Genomic DNA, 18132 nt, shown 5'->3' with positions numbered 1-18132 from the left:
CCTGGAGCGCTTTGTCCTGGCCCACCTGAAGCTCATTACTGATCCTGTGCTGGACCCGCTGCAGTTCGCGTACAGAGCCAACAGATCCACAGAGGATGCTGTGAACATGGCTCTGCACTACACGCTGGAACATCTGGACTGCGCGGGCAACTATGTCAGGATCTTGTATGTGGACTTCAGCTCGGCCTTTAACACCATCCTTCCACCCATCCTGGAGCACCAGCTATCCCTGCTGCAGGTGCCGGCCTCCACTCGCAGGTGGATTACCGACGAGTGGAGTGAAGCTGGGGAAGAGAATTTCCAGCTCTAGGTCCACCAGCACCGGTTCCCTGCAGGGCTGCGTCCTGTCCCCACTACTGTTCTCCCTGTAGTAATAATAATAATAATAATAATGCATTTTATTCATAAGGCGCCTTTCAGGACACTCAAGGTCGCCTTACAACAATTTAAAAACAGTTCATTAACAATCACAATACATTTAAAGAAATAAAATAAAATAAAATAAAATAAAATAAAATAAAATCAGACATACGCCTGCCTAAACAGGTGGGTTTTGAGGTGGGTTTTGAGTGGGATGATGGAGTCAATGTTCCTGATGTCGGGGGGGAGGGAGTTCCAAAGGCGGGGGGCAGAGCAGCTGAAGGCTCTTGACCCCATGGTGGACAGACAGGCTGGGGGGGACGGTCAGGTTGATGGAGGAGGCAGACCTGAGGGACCGGGCGGGAATGTTGATGTGGAGGAGGTCGGACAGGTATGGAGGGGCGAGGTTGTGGATGGCCTTAAATGTATGGAGGAGGATCTTGTAGTCTATGCTGTGTTTAATGGGAAGCCAGTGTAGTTGGCGTAGGACGGGGGTTCTGGTTATTATACGGGCAGCAGCGTGCTGGACCAGTTGGAGCTTATGGAGGAGTTTGTGGGGGAGACCAAAGAGAAGGGAGTTGCAATAATCCAAGCGGGAAGTGACGAGGGAGTGGACCAGGATTGCAGCGCTGTTGGGGGTGAGTGAAGGGCGGAGGCGGTTGATGTTGCAAAGGTGGAAGTAGGCGGACCGGATGGTGTTATTGATGTGGGAATGGAATGAGGATGACACCCAGACTCTTGACCTGTACAGCAACAGCTGTGCCTCTCTTCACCCCTCGGTCAAACTCCTGAAATTTGCTGACGACACCACCCTGGTGGGTCTCATCTCCAGGGGGGACGAGTCGGCCTATAGGAGGGAGATCGAGAGGCTGCAGAGCTGGTGCAGCTACAACAACCTGGAGTTCAATGCTCAAAAGACAGTGGAGATGGTAGTGGACAGCGGCAAAAGATCTCGCCAAGCTGCAGCAGGTGATTCGCTCCACGGAGAGGGTGATCGGCTGTCCCCTGCCCTCCCTCAGGTCCCTGCACGACTCCAGGGCGCTGAAGAGGGCAAAAAAGATCATGGCCGACCCCTCCCACCCCGGACACAGCCTCTTCACCCTGCTCCCCTCTGGGAGAAGGCTTAGGATCCCAAAGGCTGTGAAAGCTTGTCACAGACTGAGTTTCTTCCCCTCAGCCGCCAGGCTGATCAATGCCTCAGGTCCCCCCCCCCCCCCCCCCCCCCCTCCGCCCCCAAGTGACACTGGCACATTGACACTGCACTGCACTGGTCTTTACTGGAACTCTGCACTTTACACTTTATATATATAAATATATATATATAAATATGTATTTAAATTATTAATCCTCCACTGCACTGTTTTGTCCTGTGTCTGTGTTGTTGTTAATGTGAAAGAAAATGATGAAAAATGCATACACTAATGCCGCAACACTTACCAATGTGTTTTTACACAAATGGCTTAATAAAGGAATCTGAATCTGAATCTGAATCTGAATCTGAATCTGAACTGCACACAGGGGTGGAGAGAGAAGTATATATAAGTCCAGAAAATATTGTTTTCCAAATCCACAGCACAAAAACAGTGAATTCATAGCCTGGAATATTGTTCTTTTAATGTTGTCTGACAACCTGTTAGAGCATGCAGTGTGGGGCTCTAACCTCAGATGAACAGGTGCATGACGACAGAGCCCTGGTGGAGAGCTCCGTAGGGTGGAGCGACAGCAACCACCTCCAACTCACCATCCGAGGGGATGAGGTGGAGATGGTGGAGACATACAAGTTCCTTGGAGTTCGCCTGAACAATACATTTGACTGATCGGACAACACAGAGGCCTCTACAGGAAGGGACAGAGCAGGACAACACAGAGGTCCTCTACAGGAAGGGACAGAGCAGGACAACACAGAGGTCCTCTACAGGAAGGGACAGAGCAGGACAACACAGAGGTCTCTACATGAAGGGACAGAGCAGGACAACACAGAGGTCTCTACATGAAGGGACAGAGCAGGACAACACAGAGGACCTCTACAGGAAGGGACAGAGCAGGACAACACAGAGGTCCTCTACAGGAAGGGACAGAGCAGGACAACACAGAGGTCCTCTACAGGAAGGGACAGAGCAGGACAACACAGAGGTCCTCTACAGGAAGGGACAAAGCAGGACAACACAGAGGTCCTCTACAGCAGGGGTTCTCAACCTTTCTGCTGCCAAGGCACCCCTGTGTTCAATAAAATATTCCAGGGCACCCCTACATACGATAAAGACTTTTCCGGTCCTGTCTTTTTTGCTACAATGATGACAAACGTGCTTGCTTTCAAAATAATGTTTATTTAAGAAACCGGGAAACACATTTGTGTGTATATGCAGGCTATATAATGCATTATTAACAGGTGTTTCAGGTCTAAATGGCTTAGTACTGTTGACATTACACTGCTTGTAGTAGTAAATCAAATAGCATATTTGGACAACACAGAAGCCCTCTACAGAGCAAGACAACACAGAGGCCTCTACAGGAAGGGACAGAGCAGGACAACACAGAGGTCCTCTACAGGAAGGGACAACACAGAGGTCCTCTACAGGAAGGGACAGAGCAGGCTCTAGCACAGTGTGAACTATGACCGATAAGATATACAGACCCTGCACCTTTTGTCTACCATGCACTTTCATTTGTATTACCTATATTTATTGTCTTGCCATTACCCTGCCTATACTTGTACCCCCCCCCCCCCCCCACCCCCCTCCGTCCATGCTGCTATGACACCTGAATTTCCCCAAGGGGATCAGTAAAGGTATATCTTATCTTACCTTGAGATAGATTTGATCCCTTAGGGATAAGGGATATCATTTGAGAGGTAAATGCAACTTTGATAAGCGCTATGCTCGCATCAATCCCAGGAGCAGGTGCATATCATCCTATAGAGTAACTGTGTGGAATTTTATAAAGGAATGATATTTACCAAAAAGAGGAAAGAGGAGGTGACTATTGTAAATGTTCTGGATTTTAAGCTGTTGTTTTCTTTTTCTTTTTCTTTTGTACTACATTATGAATACTGATATTCTTTATTTATTTTATGTTGTTTTCAATGTTAAGAATGAATAATTATTTGGTAATGTGGATATTCTCCATTATATAATTTAAGTATTAATTATATAATAAAAGTGGCGCATAGGGGTAGGGTTATAAGCTATAGGCTTCTTCCTACTCCTTTTCGAAACAGTGATGTATATTTCTCGTTGTTTTGTCTTTTTTATTTTTTTTTATTTTTTTTAAATCATGTTCGAAATAAAGATTCATTCATCTATTTTTACAATATATTAATTGACCTTAATAGTCACATAACTAATTGGATTTGTTTGTGTGTGTGTGTGTGTGTGTCATAGCAAACCACATAAATCCATATACCAGGGAGATTACAGCGTTATGTGGTAAACAAAAGCCACACCTACACCTATTTGTGTCCACATGTCTACAACACGCCTGTGACGTTGCGTGTAGACATGTGTAGAGATGCGTAAAGGCTGTAGCTTCAAGGCATCATGGGGTTATTGCGACAATCGATGTCACGGTCTGGTCTGTCTGTCACACAATAGACAAAACACCAAGTGACAGTTTAAATCTCCCTGAAGACGTTTGACTTACTCGCCCTCCCTGCCCACAAGGTGTTTTCGTCCAAAGCTTTTACATTCTTAACATTATGTGCTGCTGCTCGTAATGACAGGCTCAGCCCTTCTATAGCCAGACATGGCTCGCCAGGCGGGTCAAAACAGGTAGCCCGCTTTTTATGCAAATCCTCCCACCCAGCCAGGCATGTAAAACGTTGGTGGATCCTCTCAGACCACATACCACAGCGTGTCCAGTGTAGTGGTGGACGGTGGTAAAATCCGGTTCATTTTATGGACTCTGGTTAGTCTGAGTCGCTCACTAAAGTGATCCGGTTCACTTGAGTAATTGTTTTTTTTTTATTGAATATTTTTTTAACAGATTGCAGAATGCAGTACGGCTCAATACACACAATTGTTAACACATTCCCTGCCACGCACTTTGAGCATCTTATTGACCACTCTCTACCAGCACTGAAAGTCTATGGAGATGTTCACCTTCTTTGCAGGGCTATAACTTTTTAAATTGTATTGCTAAATTGACATTACTATGGCCCATTCAACATCGATTATCTATCGTTCGGGATGTAGGAACGTTTTACTTTTTAATTCATACATTCATACGAAAATACGTCTAGAATATAAATATGTTTTTATCGTTTTCTGCAGTAATTCCTAGAACGTGAGATATAGGCATAAACGCATATATAGATGATCAAATGCCGTTTGTTGCCGATCCACGCTATATAAAAAATTTCAACTGTACATGATCCTAAACGTTATGACTGATCATGCGCGGATGAACGGAGGGGGGGGGGGGGGGGTTGTTTATAATTCCGTGATCGTCGTTAAATGCTTTATGTAGTATGGGTGATATATTGATGAGAGCAGTTTGCATGGATAATAATAAACAAACAGGCTGAAAGTAACGTCAGCGTCCTCTTACCGTTGGGCGATGAGACTGGAGCAAAAAGATCCCACTTATCTGACGGCGATCGAGTTGATCCATTTCCGGTTTGTATAATAATAATACACGCCCAAATCATGTCGATTATTGAGTTATGGCAGCGATCCATATCCACGGTGTGTGGCTAGAGTCCCGCAACAATATGCGAGTGCCGGACGCATTTCGGAGACGCACCGAGGTCGACTCAGCCATTTCCGGTTTGGCAACTCGCCGATCATCCACCAGGGGGCAGTATTGAAGAGTTGCAGAGTTGTGCCGAGTCCCACTGCATCAGACCAGGCTCCGTGAGGGAAATATGAATAACATGGCGAAAAAATTAAATATGATCTCAATAACGTTGTACGCCGTGGATTGGCAGAATTAGCATGAACTTGAAACACGTCGTACAACGGTATTGCCGAAGGGGGATGCAGACCAGAGAAAGACTTTCGTCTTGTTTACATCAGGGTCCCCCATTTTCAATTCATTACAACATTTATGACATACATGACATACAGATAGACAGTACTGTTACATCCAGACATTATGACATACAAGATATACAAATATACAGTACTGTTTAAGAGACAGAGATCCTAAAAGAAAATATATACATTTGAGGGGGAAGAAACTGTACATTAGGAGGGGGTTGGGTGGCAGGGGGAGGGGGGGCGGGTTGGACATTTACAGGGGCCAGTTTAGAATGGCAGCCTCCCATACGTGCTCTTTGAGGGTGGTTTTGAAGGTGGGTAGGGATTCACATTATTTTACGGCTGTGGGTAGGGCGTTCCACATTGTTGTGGCATAATTTCTAAACGTGTTTAGTCCCTTGTTTGAGCCAATCTGGGTTGAACATGATTCGTGGAACTCCCTCTGGTGTTGTGGTCGTGGAATTCACTGACCTTTGCGAAGTCATTCGACATGTACATGGGTATCTTAGTGGTGTAGTAGTGTATCTTGTAGGCCAGGCCCATTGCAAGTTACTGTACTCTGTCGTCTACTGAACTCTATAAGCCATCCTAGGATGTCAAAGTGGGCAGGGGTGAGGTGGGTTCTGGGAGTAAGGTCAAGCAGTAGTCTGACCAGTTTGTTTTGTGATGTTTGTAATCTTGTTTTTAGTGCCTTTGAGGTGCTTTGGTACCATGAGGTGTCACTTGTTCGTCGCTAACCCGAATCATCGAACGAATCATCTGCTACTACTTAGCAGACAGCACTGCAGCAGCCAGCCAGTCAGACAGACAGACAGACAGACAGACAGACAGACAGACAGACAGACAGACAGACAGACAGACAGACAGACAGACAGACAGACAGACAGACAGACAGACAGACAGACAGACAGACAGACAGACAGACAGACAGACAGACAGACAGACAGACAGACAGACAGACAGACAGACAGACAGACAGACAGACAGACAGACAGACAGACAGAGGACTCATAGGATCCGGGTTTAATTGAGACCTCGGACTTGTGATTCCTGATTCCAGTACAAAGATTCAGATCTTTAACCCCCGGATGAGTCAGGAACCGCCCCAGCTCCTATAGTCCAGTGTCTCCACGCTCTCCTGCCGCGTGCCGCATGGAGGTGTCGGTGGAGCCTCACAGACCACAGCGTGTCCAGCGTCGCCACGCTCCTGCCGCGGCGTGGAGATGAGCCGCTGTATTAGTGGCTTCGAATATTCAGCACCAGAGTTGTTATCTCGACAGTGTGGCCTGGCCCTACAACAAGCACATCGTCATCTCACTTTGATTAGCGAGATGTTTTTTTTTGTTGTCGCTGGATTTGCAGTAAAAACCTAAACCAGCAATTAAGGGCACAGAAATACAGCCTTTTACTGCACACTAATGAGCGTCGTGTGCTTTTGAAGTCCTCCGTTCATCTGTGTTTGATTCAGGTTCCGGCTTATTAAAACGCGCTGGTGGGGGAGCGGAGGACGACTTGTCCGATGGAGAGAGGGGATGATTGAATGAGTACCTCTGTGCTTTAAATACACAACAAGTGTTTATCTGGGACTGTTGGGAGAAATGTGTTCTTGTTTCGTGTGTCAGATATCGCAGGGTATGGGAGACTGAGGGGTCTGTTAGCCTCCTATTATCTGAGGATTACAGAACTAAAGGAGCCCTGATCGTGTGTCTCGCGGCTGCAGGTGACGTCTGGTGTCAGGTGTTGACCTGGAGAAGCTGCACGCTGACCCTCACTGGTCACCAACCCGTCGATCTTGATCGACTGGTCGATCTTTGAGACCTTCCCTGTAGATCTTTCCCTGGTATTTTCTTTTTTTTTAATTATTATTATTATTATCTTTCCCTGAAAGTCCACATTACAGTTCTACTTTTGTTTTGATGTGAAAAGTGATGCTGCATAAGATGACTGCACTTAGCACTGACTGAGAAAGTACATATTACAGTTCTACTTTGACAAACATATTTACAATTAGCATTTTACAATGTTAATAATATGAGAGTCTACATTATAGTTCTACTTTTGTTTTGATGTGAAAAGTGATGCTGCATAAGAGGACTGCACGTTAGCACTGACTGAGAAAGTACATATTACAGTTCTACTTTGACGTTTTAATGTTGGACCAAAGCATTGCATGTAATTAGAATACAGGCAAATAAAAGTCATTTAGTTTAAAGTACAATCTTGGCTGTCTTTTTCTCTCAACGCTTCAATAGGTAGATCTTGCCTTCACCAAAAAAAGAAAAAGTGATCTTGGGCTTTAAAAGGTTGGTGACCACTGCTCTGGGGGGAAACTGCGCTTTGTTTGGTGGAAGTGCTGCATCTGAAGCCGCGTTGTGGTCTTTAGGGAGACAGAGTGAAATTCTGAATGAAAAGCAATGTCTCGTGGGCCAAAGCTCATTCACACTGTTGGAGATGGTGTATTCTTCAATTCATATTCAGCCTATTTAGCCCCTAGAATAGGTTAGGTTAGGTTAGATTAGATTAGATTAGATTAGATTAGATTAGATTAGATTAGATTAGATTAGATTAGATTAGATTAGATTAGATTAGGTTAGGTAAAATAATTTTTGGTTAGATTAGATTCGTTTAGGTTAGGTTAGGTTAGATTAGATTAGATTAGATTAGATTAGATGAAATTAGATTAGATTCAAATGTATTGTATTCATACAGCACAAGTACAATACATATTACAATATTATATTACACAGGTACAAATGGAACGTGATTTGACATTTCAGTGCATGATTGATTTTTTTCACAAATAGGAACGACATAACCAAAATAACACACTGCTTTGTAGCTAGTAGAGTTACTAGTTCTTAACTGTGAGCAACACACTGCTTTGTAGCTAGTAGAGTTACTAGTTCTTAACTATAAGTAACACACTGCTTTGTAGCTAGTAGAGTTACTAGTTCTTAACTATAAGTAACACACTGCTTTGTAGCTAGTAGAGTTACTAGTTCTTAACTATAAGTAACACACTGCTTTGTAGCTAGTAGAGTTACTAGTTCTTAACTATAAGTAACACACTGCTTTGTAGCTAGTAGAGTTACTAGTTCTTAACTATAAGTAACACACTGCTTTGTAGCTAGTAGAGTTACTAGTTCTTAACTATAACACACTGCTTTGTAGCTAGTAGAGTTACTAGTTCTTAACTGTGAGCAACACACTACTTTGTAGCTAGTAGAGTTACTAGTTCTTAACTGTGAGCAACACAGTGGCGGCCGCCACTGGGGGGCGCTAGGGCGCCGCCCCCCCTTCAGGCCCTGCCTGGTTATATGAGAGTAGAACAAGAAAAGGTATCTTTTTGTTTTTTGTTTTATAGCCCTATAAATAATATAAACATGTTTAAAATGAATAATATTTACTCATTTTAAGTATGTTTGTATTTCCAATGCACAATATAACGTTATTATCGCAATTAAAAAACACTCGTTTTCCAGAGCAGGAAGTGACATCACGTTTTTTTCGTATTTCTCGGCCCGGGCTATAACACACTACTTTGTAGCTAGTAGAGTTACTAGTTCTTAACTATAAGCAGGAATGCAGTGGTGGGTGGACGGGGTACCACGCCGTCCTAGTAGTTCGCTGAGCAGAAGTGCGCGCAATCGCGCACGGATGTGCATGCGCGCGCACACAAAAATGCGTTCACAATTGTCACTGGACTCGTCGTGCGCCAAGTACCCGGCGGCCGGCACTTATCTATCACCTAGACTTTGCATAAATTAATAGGATACCGATTAAACCAAAATACAAGCCTGTACCAATTGGTGGGGGTTTGCTTGAGCTGTGGAACCTCTCACTATGTGACAATGGTCCCGACTGGAAGGATCAAGGATGAGGCATTAAGTTGTGCTTCAGAAGGAAACTGTCCCTCTGTAAACTAAGTTACATTGTTAATTTAGTTTGTATTAACTTTTCTAGTTTAAGTTCATTCAATTAAAGAAATTGTAACTACAATTACATTTAAAACATTGTTTGTTTCTCAACCATATCTGTTGACAATATAATTTCTTTATATATTGAAGGCTACATCCTGCTACCTTTTTCAGCTTCTCTATTTCAAGGCAATATTTACAAAAACTAAACTAAAACTAGTAATTTCCTATGTTTCCTACTATTTATTCTGCATAATAATCATCTGTTCTGTGCGCATGCGCGCGCGTGCACGTGGCGGCGTCCGGGCAGTTCCCACTGACTATAAGTAACACACTGCTTTGTAGCTAGTAGAGTTACTAGTTCTTATAAGTACCACACTGCTTTGTAGTACAGTTTACAGTAGTTCTTAACTGTGAGCAATACACTGCTTTGTAGCTAGTAGAGTTACTAGTTCTTATAAGTAACACACTGCTTTGTAGTACAGTTTACAGTAGTTCTTAACTGTGAGCAATACACTGCTTTGTAGCTAGTAGAGTTACTAGTTCTTATAAGTAACACACTGCTTTGTAGCTAGTAGAGTTACTAGTTCTTATAAGTAACACACTGCTTTGTAGTACAGTTTAGTTCCCACTGACTATAAGTAACACACTGCTTTGTAGCTAGTAGAGTTACTAGTTCTTATAAGTACCACACTGCTTTGTAGTACAGTTTAGTTCTTAACTGTGAAGAACACACTGCTTTGTAGCTAGTAGAGTTTCCCAACTTATTTGGCACAACACAAGGCCACAGAAGCCACAAAGCCGCAGCCTGGTTAATTACAGGCCACGCTGCCGCCTGTCTCCTCCTACACACGGAGGAGGGAGAGCACCAGCTTGTGTATATAAGTGCTGACATCAAGGTGACAAGAGAAGTTCAAGCAGCATCCACTTTGGAAGAACACGCCAGCTCAGCTCCGACAGGTGAGCGCCGGGGAAGCAGTCAGTCCACACGACAGGCCTTCTTATTTATCACCGTCACACATTAGCTGAGCAATGTTTGTTTAGTTTGACTCGTTGCTTAAATTGTATTTGGTAAAAAAAAATTAAAAAAAATTAAGATTATTAGGCTTTTATGTAAATTTACAGACCAAGCTTTTCTTTTTTCATTGTCTCTGGTTGGTTTAACAATGTTCTTCATATTTCAGCCTTCAAGACAGCAGACACAATGGCAGGTTAGTGTACGGTTTTGTGTGAAATAGATCAATGATAATAATCTGTTCTTCCCATCTGTCTATATTTAATGATGGCACGTCTAATTCTATTTTATTATCTATTCTATTTGATTATTCTATTTTATTATTTGTGTTTTATTTTTGCACAATCGAGGCAGGCATATAGCCACCTACATTTCACTGCATGTCTCGTGTATGTATAATGTGACAAAAATATTTAGAAATCTTGAAATTCAGAGATGCTTCCGTTAAGTCGTTCAAACGGGCCATTTCCTCTTTTTCTTTCCTCTCTCTCTCTGCAGACGAGAGCTTCAAGCAAGTGTTCCTCGACACACACAACGCCCTGAGGAAGAAGCATGGCACGGCTCCGGTGACCATGGGCAGCGAGCTGTGCGCCAGCTCCCAGATGTGGGCCGAGAAACTGATCTCCATCAACAAAATGGAGCACAGTAACACCGACAACGGAGAGAACATCTACTTTGCATGGAGCAGTGAGCCCAAGGTCCTGATCGGTAGGCTGGGGGAGACCCGTATTTTATTTGATTTTATTTTATTTAGGGATGTCCGATATTATCGGCCTACCGATATTATCGGCCGATATTGGCATTAAAATGTGATATCGGAAAATATCGGTAGGCTATCGGTTTTCCAAAAAAAACAGTTCTATAACCTTTATTCACCCAGGCAAGCAAGTAAGAACAAATTCTGATTTTATTTATTGTCAAAAGTATGCATAATGTTGTGTTAATTCCACAACAAGAGATATGTAATGTTAATTACCTGAAATTATTCCGTTTTTGGGGGGGGGGGAACCCTGCATATATCGGTATCGGTTGATATCGGTTGATATCGGTATCGGAAATTAAGAGTTGGACAATATCGGTATATCGGTATCGGTAAAAAAGCCAATATCAAGCATCCCTAATTTTATTTATCCTTTATTTATCCAGGAATGTCCCATTGAGATACAAGATCTCTTCTTCCAGGGAGTGAGTGAATGAATGAATGAATGAATGAATGAATGAATGAATGAATGAATGAATGAATGAATGAATGAATGAATGAATGAATGAATGAATGAATGAAAACTTTATTTAGCAGATTGCAGAATGGGTACAATACAGTACGGCTCAATACACACAATTGTTAAGGGGATGCAGACCAGAGAAAGACTTTCATCTTGTTTACATCAGGGTCCCCCAGTTTCAATTCATAGTGAACTTGAGTCCTGACCAACACGGCACACAGCAAGTTTCAACATAAAAACAGGGCATATGGAATATACAGTACATTAAACAAAAAACATGCAAATCAAATACAAACACAGAAGGTTATTTGTGCAGTGGCAAGGAGCATAATCAGATCAGCAATAGCATCAGGTAAAACAGTTACATGTTTCATGAAGGGCAATAGTCGTAGCATACCTGTAAAAGCATTTACAGTAGGAAGTGCCTCTAGACACAGTTTCACTTGCAGCGTATTCCATAAAAAGGGAGCATAGTGGGAGAATGCAGCATCACCAAGCTCTGACTGCATCAAAGGAACATTTAAAAGTATCCCATTTGCTGCTCGTCTGGTATTAAAAAAGCAAGTATAAAAGGACAGAAGTCTGGAGATATATAAGGACAGCTTACCTATGACTTCAGGATAAAAATCAACATGTGTGATTGTCTTCTTTGATACAGAGAGGACCATCCTAAAGACTGCTATAGGCTTCTCATCCACCTTTGTTTTTGAAGTATTTTTTTGTAGTCAATTATGTGTCGTCTGTAGGGGTGTAACAACTGCATCGATTTGAAAATGTTAGAAATAGAAATATGAGAAAAAATGTAAATAAAAATGTATTGACCTATAGTCCATTCATGCTGAGTGAATCAGTTCCCCCCAGCCACATTTTGTGTATAACATTTTTGGGGGGGGAATTAACTGATCGAAAATTCATTGAATCGCATCGAATCGAATCGTGGTCAAATCAAGAGATTTCATGATGCATTGAATCGTTGCCTGAAGAATCGTAATCGAATCGAATCGTTGTGGGTTCAAATATTTACACCCCTAGTCGTCTGTGATAGTTAATATCTGAGAGAAAGAAAAAGAAAAGAAGAAAGAAATCGATCAGAATCTCCCACAGTCATTTAATCTTCCCGATCTTTGATTTGACAGTTTTACAGTTTGGCCTGAAAAACTCACGATCTCAACCGAACGACAGCATCCGCTACTGCAAGCCTTTCATTCTGCCTCGATAACTCCCAATACCTTTCATTTAAATCTTTTGAAATGGGCGGTGCACATTTAAAACCCCTGGAGGGATGAACCTTATTGATGTTGGTGACCTGTGACCTTTCCTCTCTAACAACGCCACCCATCAGGCCAAACCTGTTTTTATTTTTTTTAATTAGGGTATCTCGAATACCTTTTGTTTGAATCTTTTCTCATTTTGCTGTGCACGTTCACGACCCCTTGACCTGTGTGTGTCTGTGTTCCAGGGAACGAGGCTGTAGACAGCTGGTACAGTGAGATCAAAGACTACAGCTGGGACAACCCTGGCTTCGGATCCAACACAGGTAATTTATTTAAATTTTATTTTGATCCTTTATTTATCCAGGAATGTCCCATTGAGATACAAGATCTCTTCTTCCAGGGAGTCCTGACCAACACGGCACACAACAAGTTTCAACATAAAAACAAGGCACATAGAATATATACAGTACATTAAACAAAAAAACATACAAATCAAATACAAACACAGAAGGCCATTTGTGCAGTGGCAAGAAGCATAATCAGATCAGCAATAGCATCAGGTAAAACAGTTACCTGTTTCATGAAGGGCTAGTCGTAGCATACCTGTAAAAGTATTCACAGTAATCTCCCAACTCACTGAGCTGGTCGCAGCTAACACCCAGTAGGAAATTACTAGTCATAAAAGTGTGTGTGTGCGTGCGTGCGCGTGCGCAAGCATGCATGTGTATAAAACTGTTTTATTTTACATTTTACATTTACATTTTGTAAATGTTTTATAGTGGTGGATTCAAATAAAGCATTATAATGGGTCTTTTATTTACATTCGTATAAATCAGTCTTCTAATGTATGATAATAATAAGGGTAAGAATAATGTGCTTCCATGTTGTTTTTCAACCCAATGAAATGTATGTAAATAATAATAATGAAGTCTCACATGCAGGATATTGAACTGGCAAACAAAGTCCCAAATTCAAATGATACAAACCTGAGCTTAAGAGTCTGTCAGTGCAAATACTGTACACGTTGTTATGATGTAACAAATTCACATCATATGAAACTGTCTGTAAAAATGAACAGTTTTGAACTGCGACGATAATACAGAAGGTTAACCCTTTCACTGCCGCACGACAAAGGGTTAACTAACCCTTTCACTACCTTCTTCTGTAGTGTGGTAGTGAAAGGGTTAACTATTTTGTCGTACGGCAGTGAAAGGGTTAACCTTATGTGTATTGTCGCAGTGAAAGGGTTAACCATTTGGTAGTGTGGCAGTGAAAGGGATGAATGAATGAATGAATGAATGAATGAATGAATGAATGAATGAATGAATGAATGAATGAATGAGGGTTAAGGCATCCACCGTCTGTGGTGTCAGATGGTCGGTGAGAGAGCAGAAGATACGGCCCTTGGTCCTGGGAGGTGTGAGGGAGGAGATGACATGTGACATGACTGCGTACTGTGTGGTGCTCCCTCTACAGGCCACTTCACGCAGGTGGTTTGGAAGGAAACCACCAAGATAGGAGTGGGCGTGGCCAGTGACGAGCACAACACCTACGTGGTGGCTCAGTACAACCCCGCCGGGAACATGAACATGGATGGATACTTTAAGGCGAACGTCCTCCCTTTAGGTAAAACCATCGCACCTCAATTAGTCAACATCAGTTCAATCACCTGTACATTTGTATATCACTGTTGCACTTTACTGTTACATGATTTTGCACTCTGGTTGGATGCCAACTTTATTTTGGTTGTACTCGGGGGTTCCCACAGACATTGCAAAATGAAATTCAAGGACTTTCAAGTACTTTCCCAAGCACCATTTTTCATTTTAAAAGCGCATTTAAAAGGGTACAATTCACTTTTAAATGCTGTTTTTTTATTGAAAAAAAGTCGGATCCAATATTTATGCCTTAACCAACTTCCGATAATTAGTTACACTTTAGATAAAAAATAAAATAAAAACGTATTTCTGACTTCCGGTTTGGCGAGGAGCAGGTGAGCAGCTGCAGAACAGAGCTCCCGGTCCAAAATTCAAGAAAGGTAATAAAAAGTTATAAAACACGATAAAAAGTAACAACTCGAAGATAAAAGAATGATGACAAGACCCAGTGCACAAAACTCGAGGAGAAGTGAGAGAAGAATGACCCCCGACAAAGAAAATACAACGAAGGGAAAGGTACAACACGAGGGGATGACGTAGCAAGTAAAACAAGCTAACATAACATTAGACCACAGCGAGGCCTGGCTGGAGACAGAGCTACAAGCAGCGATGCAGTCGTGCACACACGCGGTTACACGCCGTTGTAGTAGATCACTGAGGCAGAAGTGCGCGCGCACACAAAAATGCGTTCACAATTGTCACTGGACTCGTGGCGTTTGGGCAGTTCCCATATTACGACTGCACCACTGGCTACAAGCTAACATGGAAGCTAACATGATGAATAATGCAAGCTAGCATTCGGATCAGGCTAGAAGCAATGCAGAACGCTAACGATGCTAACATGCAAACCAACACGCAGACTGGACTCGATGCAATACAGAATATTCAGAGGAGCATGGATGCTAATTCAAAAGAAATAAAACAAATGGCCCGCAAAAGAAGGACAAAGAGACGCTGGATACACCCGGACCAGCCAGGGCTCGGGCACCGAGGTCAACCGGACCATCCGAGATGCAAGCACGGAGGGCGCCCCCAGACCGGCCAAGATGCAAGCATTGAGGCCACACACACCAACCGGGATTCGAGCACCGAGATCAACCAGACCAGCCAGGATTCAAATAACGAGATCTCACACACCAAACAGGACTCGTCACACACACCGACCAAGATTCAATACCACATATGCATATTATTTGATAGTGAATGGATGTTATGACTCGAGACACACTGCAGGTAACACACAGACCACTGGGAATACAGACAAGGTAAACACATTAGTTGGGAAAATTAGGTCTTGATTCGGGACATATTTCATTTTCATTTCAACCTTTATTTAAAATCGTAAGCATCTGAGGTTTCCCTCATTTACAGAAACGACGATTGTACAGTACATAATAAAAACAATATTCACAGAAATTTAAACACCAGAGTAAAACAAATTAAAAACGTTTAAAAATAATTTTTAAATATCAACTAAAACAGTTACAGGTAGTCACACAATGGTCTGAAATCATACATTTAAACATTCCAAGGGAAGGGAGAACCTCCAATTTTAGCGTGAGTTGAAGGACATTCCATGAGTTAGAGGCATCAAAGGAAAAGGCTGACTTCCCTAGCTCAGAACAAATCTGAGGAACCCTAAGAACCATCCAGTCATTCGATCGAGTTGAATAGTTTATATAATATAAATAACAAGTACTAGACTAAACTGTAGACACTAACACACATGACGCACAACTAAGACAACGGGGAACATGGGGAAACACATTCGGAGACCTGACCGGGAGCTCTGGAACTGTACTATCATATGAAAGATAAAAATTCAAATAAAATGTTGGACAATAATAGGGGCATTGGAGAATCCCCATTGGGGATATCTCCGTCGTTATAGGAGGGGCCCTCTCCAGGAGAGCCTTACCCCTCCAGCCCGCCAACGGGGGTAAAAAAAACCTGGGAAGTGCCAATTTTCTTTAGTCTTTTTATGTTATGAGTTATGTTAGAATAGTTGATTTGAATTCCAATGACTTTTTAAGCACCTTTGTTAAAAAGAAAAATTGGCCGTTTTCAAGTCATTCCAAGCCTTGGCTTTTTTCCCCGTCAAAATTCAAGCACTTCAAGGACCTTGTGCGAACCCTGTGTGTACTGTACTTGTGGTGTATGATAACAATACTAATCTAATCTAATCTATTCAAATTAATCTAATCGGGTGACTTGTTAACATCTTTTCAGAGTGAGTAGAACTACAGCTTCTGACCCACCGTCACCGTGGCGTCTGTGCATTTCACAGCTGGCGGAGCGTCAGGCAACGTGGCAGGGAACACCTCCGATGGAGACCGAGGGGAAAAGAAGACGACCTGCTCGCTGCTCTAGAGATGACCTGGATATCTCCTCCTCCTCCTCCCTCCCTCCCTCTCTCCCTCTCCTTGTGTCTCGTAGTGTCATAACTACAGACATAATCATCTTGAGAATGTTAACCCTTTCACTGCCACGCCCACACTACACACGGTTAACCGTCTGTAGTGTGGTAGTCAAGTCAAGTCAAGTCAGTTTTATTTGTATATAGCACATTTTACGAAATGACTAAAAGCCAAACCAAAGTGCTTCACATGATAAAAACACATACAATGCAATAGAAATACACTAAAATGACAGAAAAAGGTATGGTACAGTACATTTAAGAAAGCAAGGGCAAAGTGCAATATAAAAAGAGACAGGGAAATTGGATAAAAAGTCCAGAGTAACAGCGGACGTGGCAGGGAAAGGAGGCGGGGAACCGTATGCAGTGTGGCAGTGAAAGGGTTAACCTTCTGTAGTGTGGTTGTGAAAGGGTTAACCCCTTTTAGTTCATTTACCCCATTTCACTGCCACACTACAGAAGGTTAACCCTTTCACTGCCACACTGCATACGGTTACCCGTCTCTAGTGTGGTAGTGAAAGGGTTAACCTTCCGTAGTGTGTGTGGTTGTGAAAGGGTTAAACCTTTGGTAGTGTGGTAGTGAACGGGTTAACTACTATCTCTCTCTCTCTCTCTCTCTCTCTCTCTCTCACTGTGAAAACAACTCTGCACTGTTTTGTCTTAATAGGCCGTTTCAACTTGACAACATTCTAAATAGACCCACGTTTACTTCCTGTTTACTTCCTGTTGTGGTGCTTGCTCACACCGAAGCTAACAGGAAGTAAACAAGGGTTTAATACGGGTAATAAAGCTTTGCAACACAATTCCACTGAAACCGTCAATTCTGTTGTGTCAACATGGAAAACAAAGTTTAAGATAAGATATTCTTTTATTGATCCCCTTGGGGAATTCTGGTGTCATAGCAGCATATGGGGAGGGGGGAGGGAGGTATGGGCAGGGTAATAGTAGAAAGACATAAATATAGGCAATAAAAATACACCTGAATATAAAATGTTAATCAAAATAAACAATGTAAACAATATAATTAACTCTGAATTTAAAAAATAAACCGTATACACAAGGTGAGGGTCTGTACCCTAGAATATAATAGAATAGAATCTTTATTGTCATTGTTGGGTTACAACGAAATTTGGTTTGGAACATCACCACTGGCATACAAATATAAAATATAGCATGTTCAAAATAATAATGTCAATAATCATAATATAGTATCTGGCTATACGTCATACGTTATAGTCTGAGCAGGTACATATCATAAATATACCCTTGAGCTCTTGAATATTTATGTAAATCCAACAGTTAATTCAACATTATCAATGAAGGAGATATTTTGCATATCATTTAAAAATAATC

General features: G+C 42.2%; 1 protein-coding gene across 1 annotated transcript; it reads left to right on the top strand.

Moving 5' to 3' along the window:
• Window positions 1–10176: 10176 nt before the first annotated feature.
• LOC311245641 (Golgi-associated plant pathogenesis-related protein 1) lies at window positions 10177–17590 on the top strand. Its single transcript, XM_084335569.1, has 6 exons — window positions 10177–10213; window positions 10438–10464; window positions 10767–10976; window positions 12951–13028; window positions 14182–14331; window positions 16651–17590. The coding sequence occupies exons 2-6, from the start codon at window positions 10458–10460 to the stop codon at window positions 16731–16733; spliced, it is 528 nt and encodes a 175-aa protein (XP_084191695.1). The 5' UTR covers window positions 10177–10213; window positions 10438–10457; the 3' UTR covers window positions 16734–17590.
• Window positions 17591–18132: the final 542 nt, after the last annotated feature.

Source organism: Notolepis coatsorum (assembly GCF_963971535.1).
Source record: "Notolepis coatsorum genome assembly, chromosome: 18".
In the NCBI taxonomy this organism is placed as follows: Eukaryota; Metazoa; Chordata; class Actinopteri; order Aulopiformes; family Paralepididae; genus Notolepis; species Notolepis coatsorum.
This window is presented reverse-complemented; position numbering and strand designations above follow the sequence as displayed.

What these genes read in the sequence shown, in the direction of transcription:
- LOC311245641 (XM_084335569.1), top strand. An exon ending in TGAGCCCAAGGTCCTGATCG is followed by an intron (nt 10,977 to 12,950) that starts GTAGGCTGGGGG and finishes TCTGTGTTCCAG; the next exon opens with GGAACGAGGCTGTAGACAGC. An exon ending in GGCGAACGTCCTCCCTTTAG is followed by an intron (nt 14,332 to 16,650) that starts GTAAAACCATCG and finishes TGCATTTCACAG; the next exon opens with CTGGCGGAGCGTCAGGCAAC.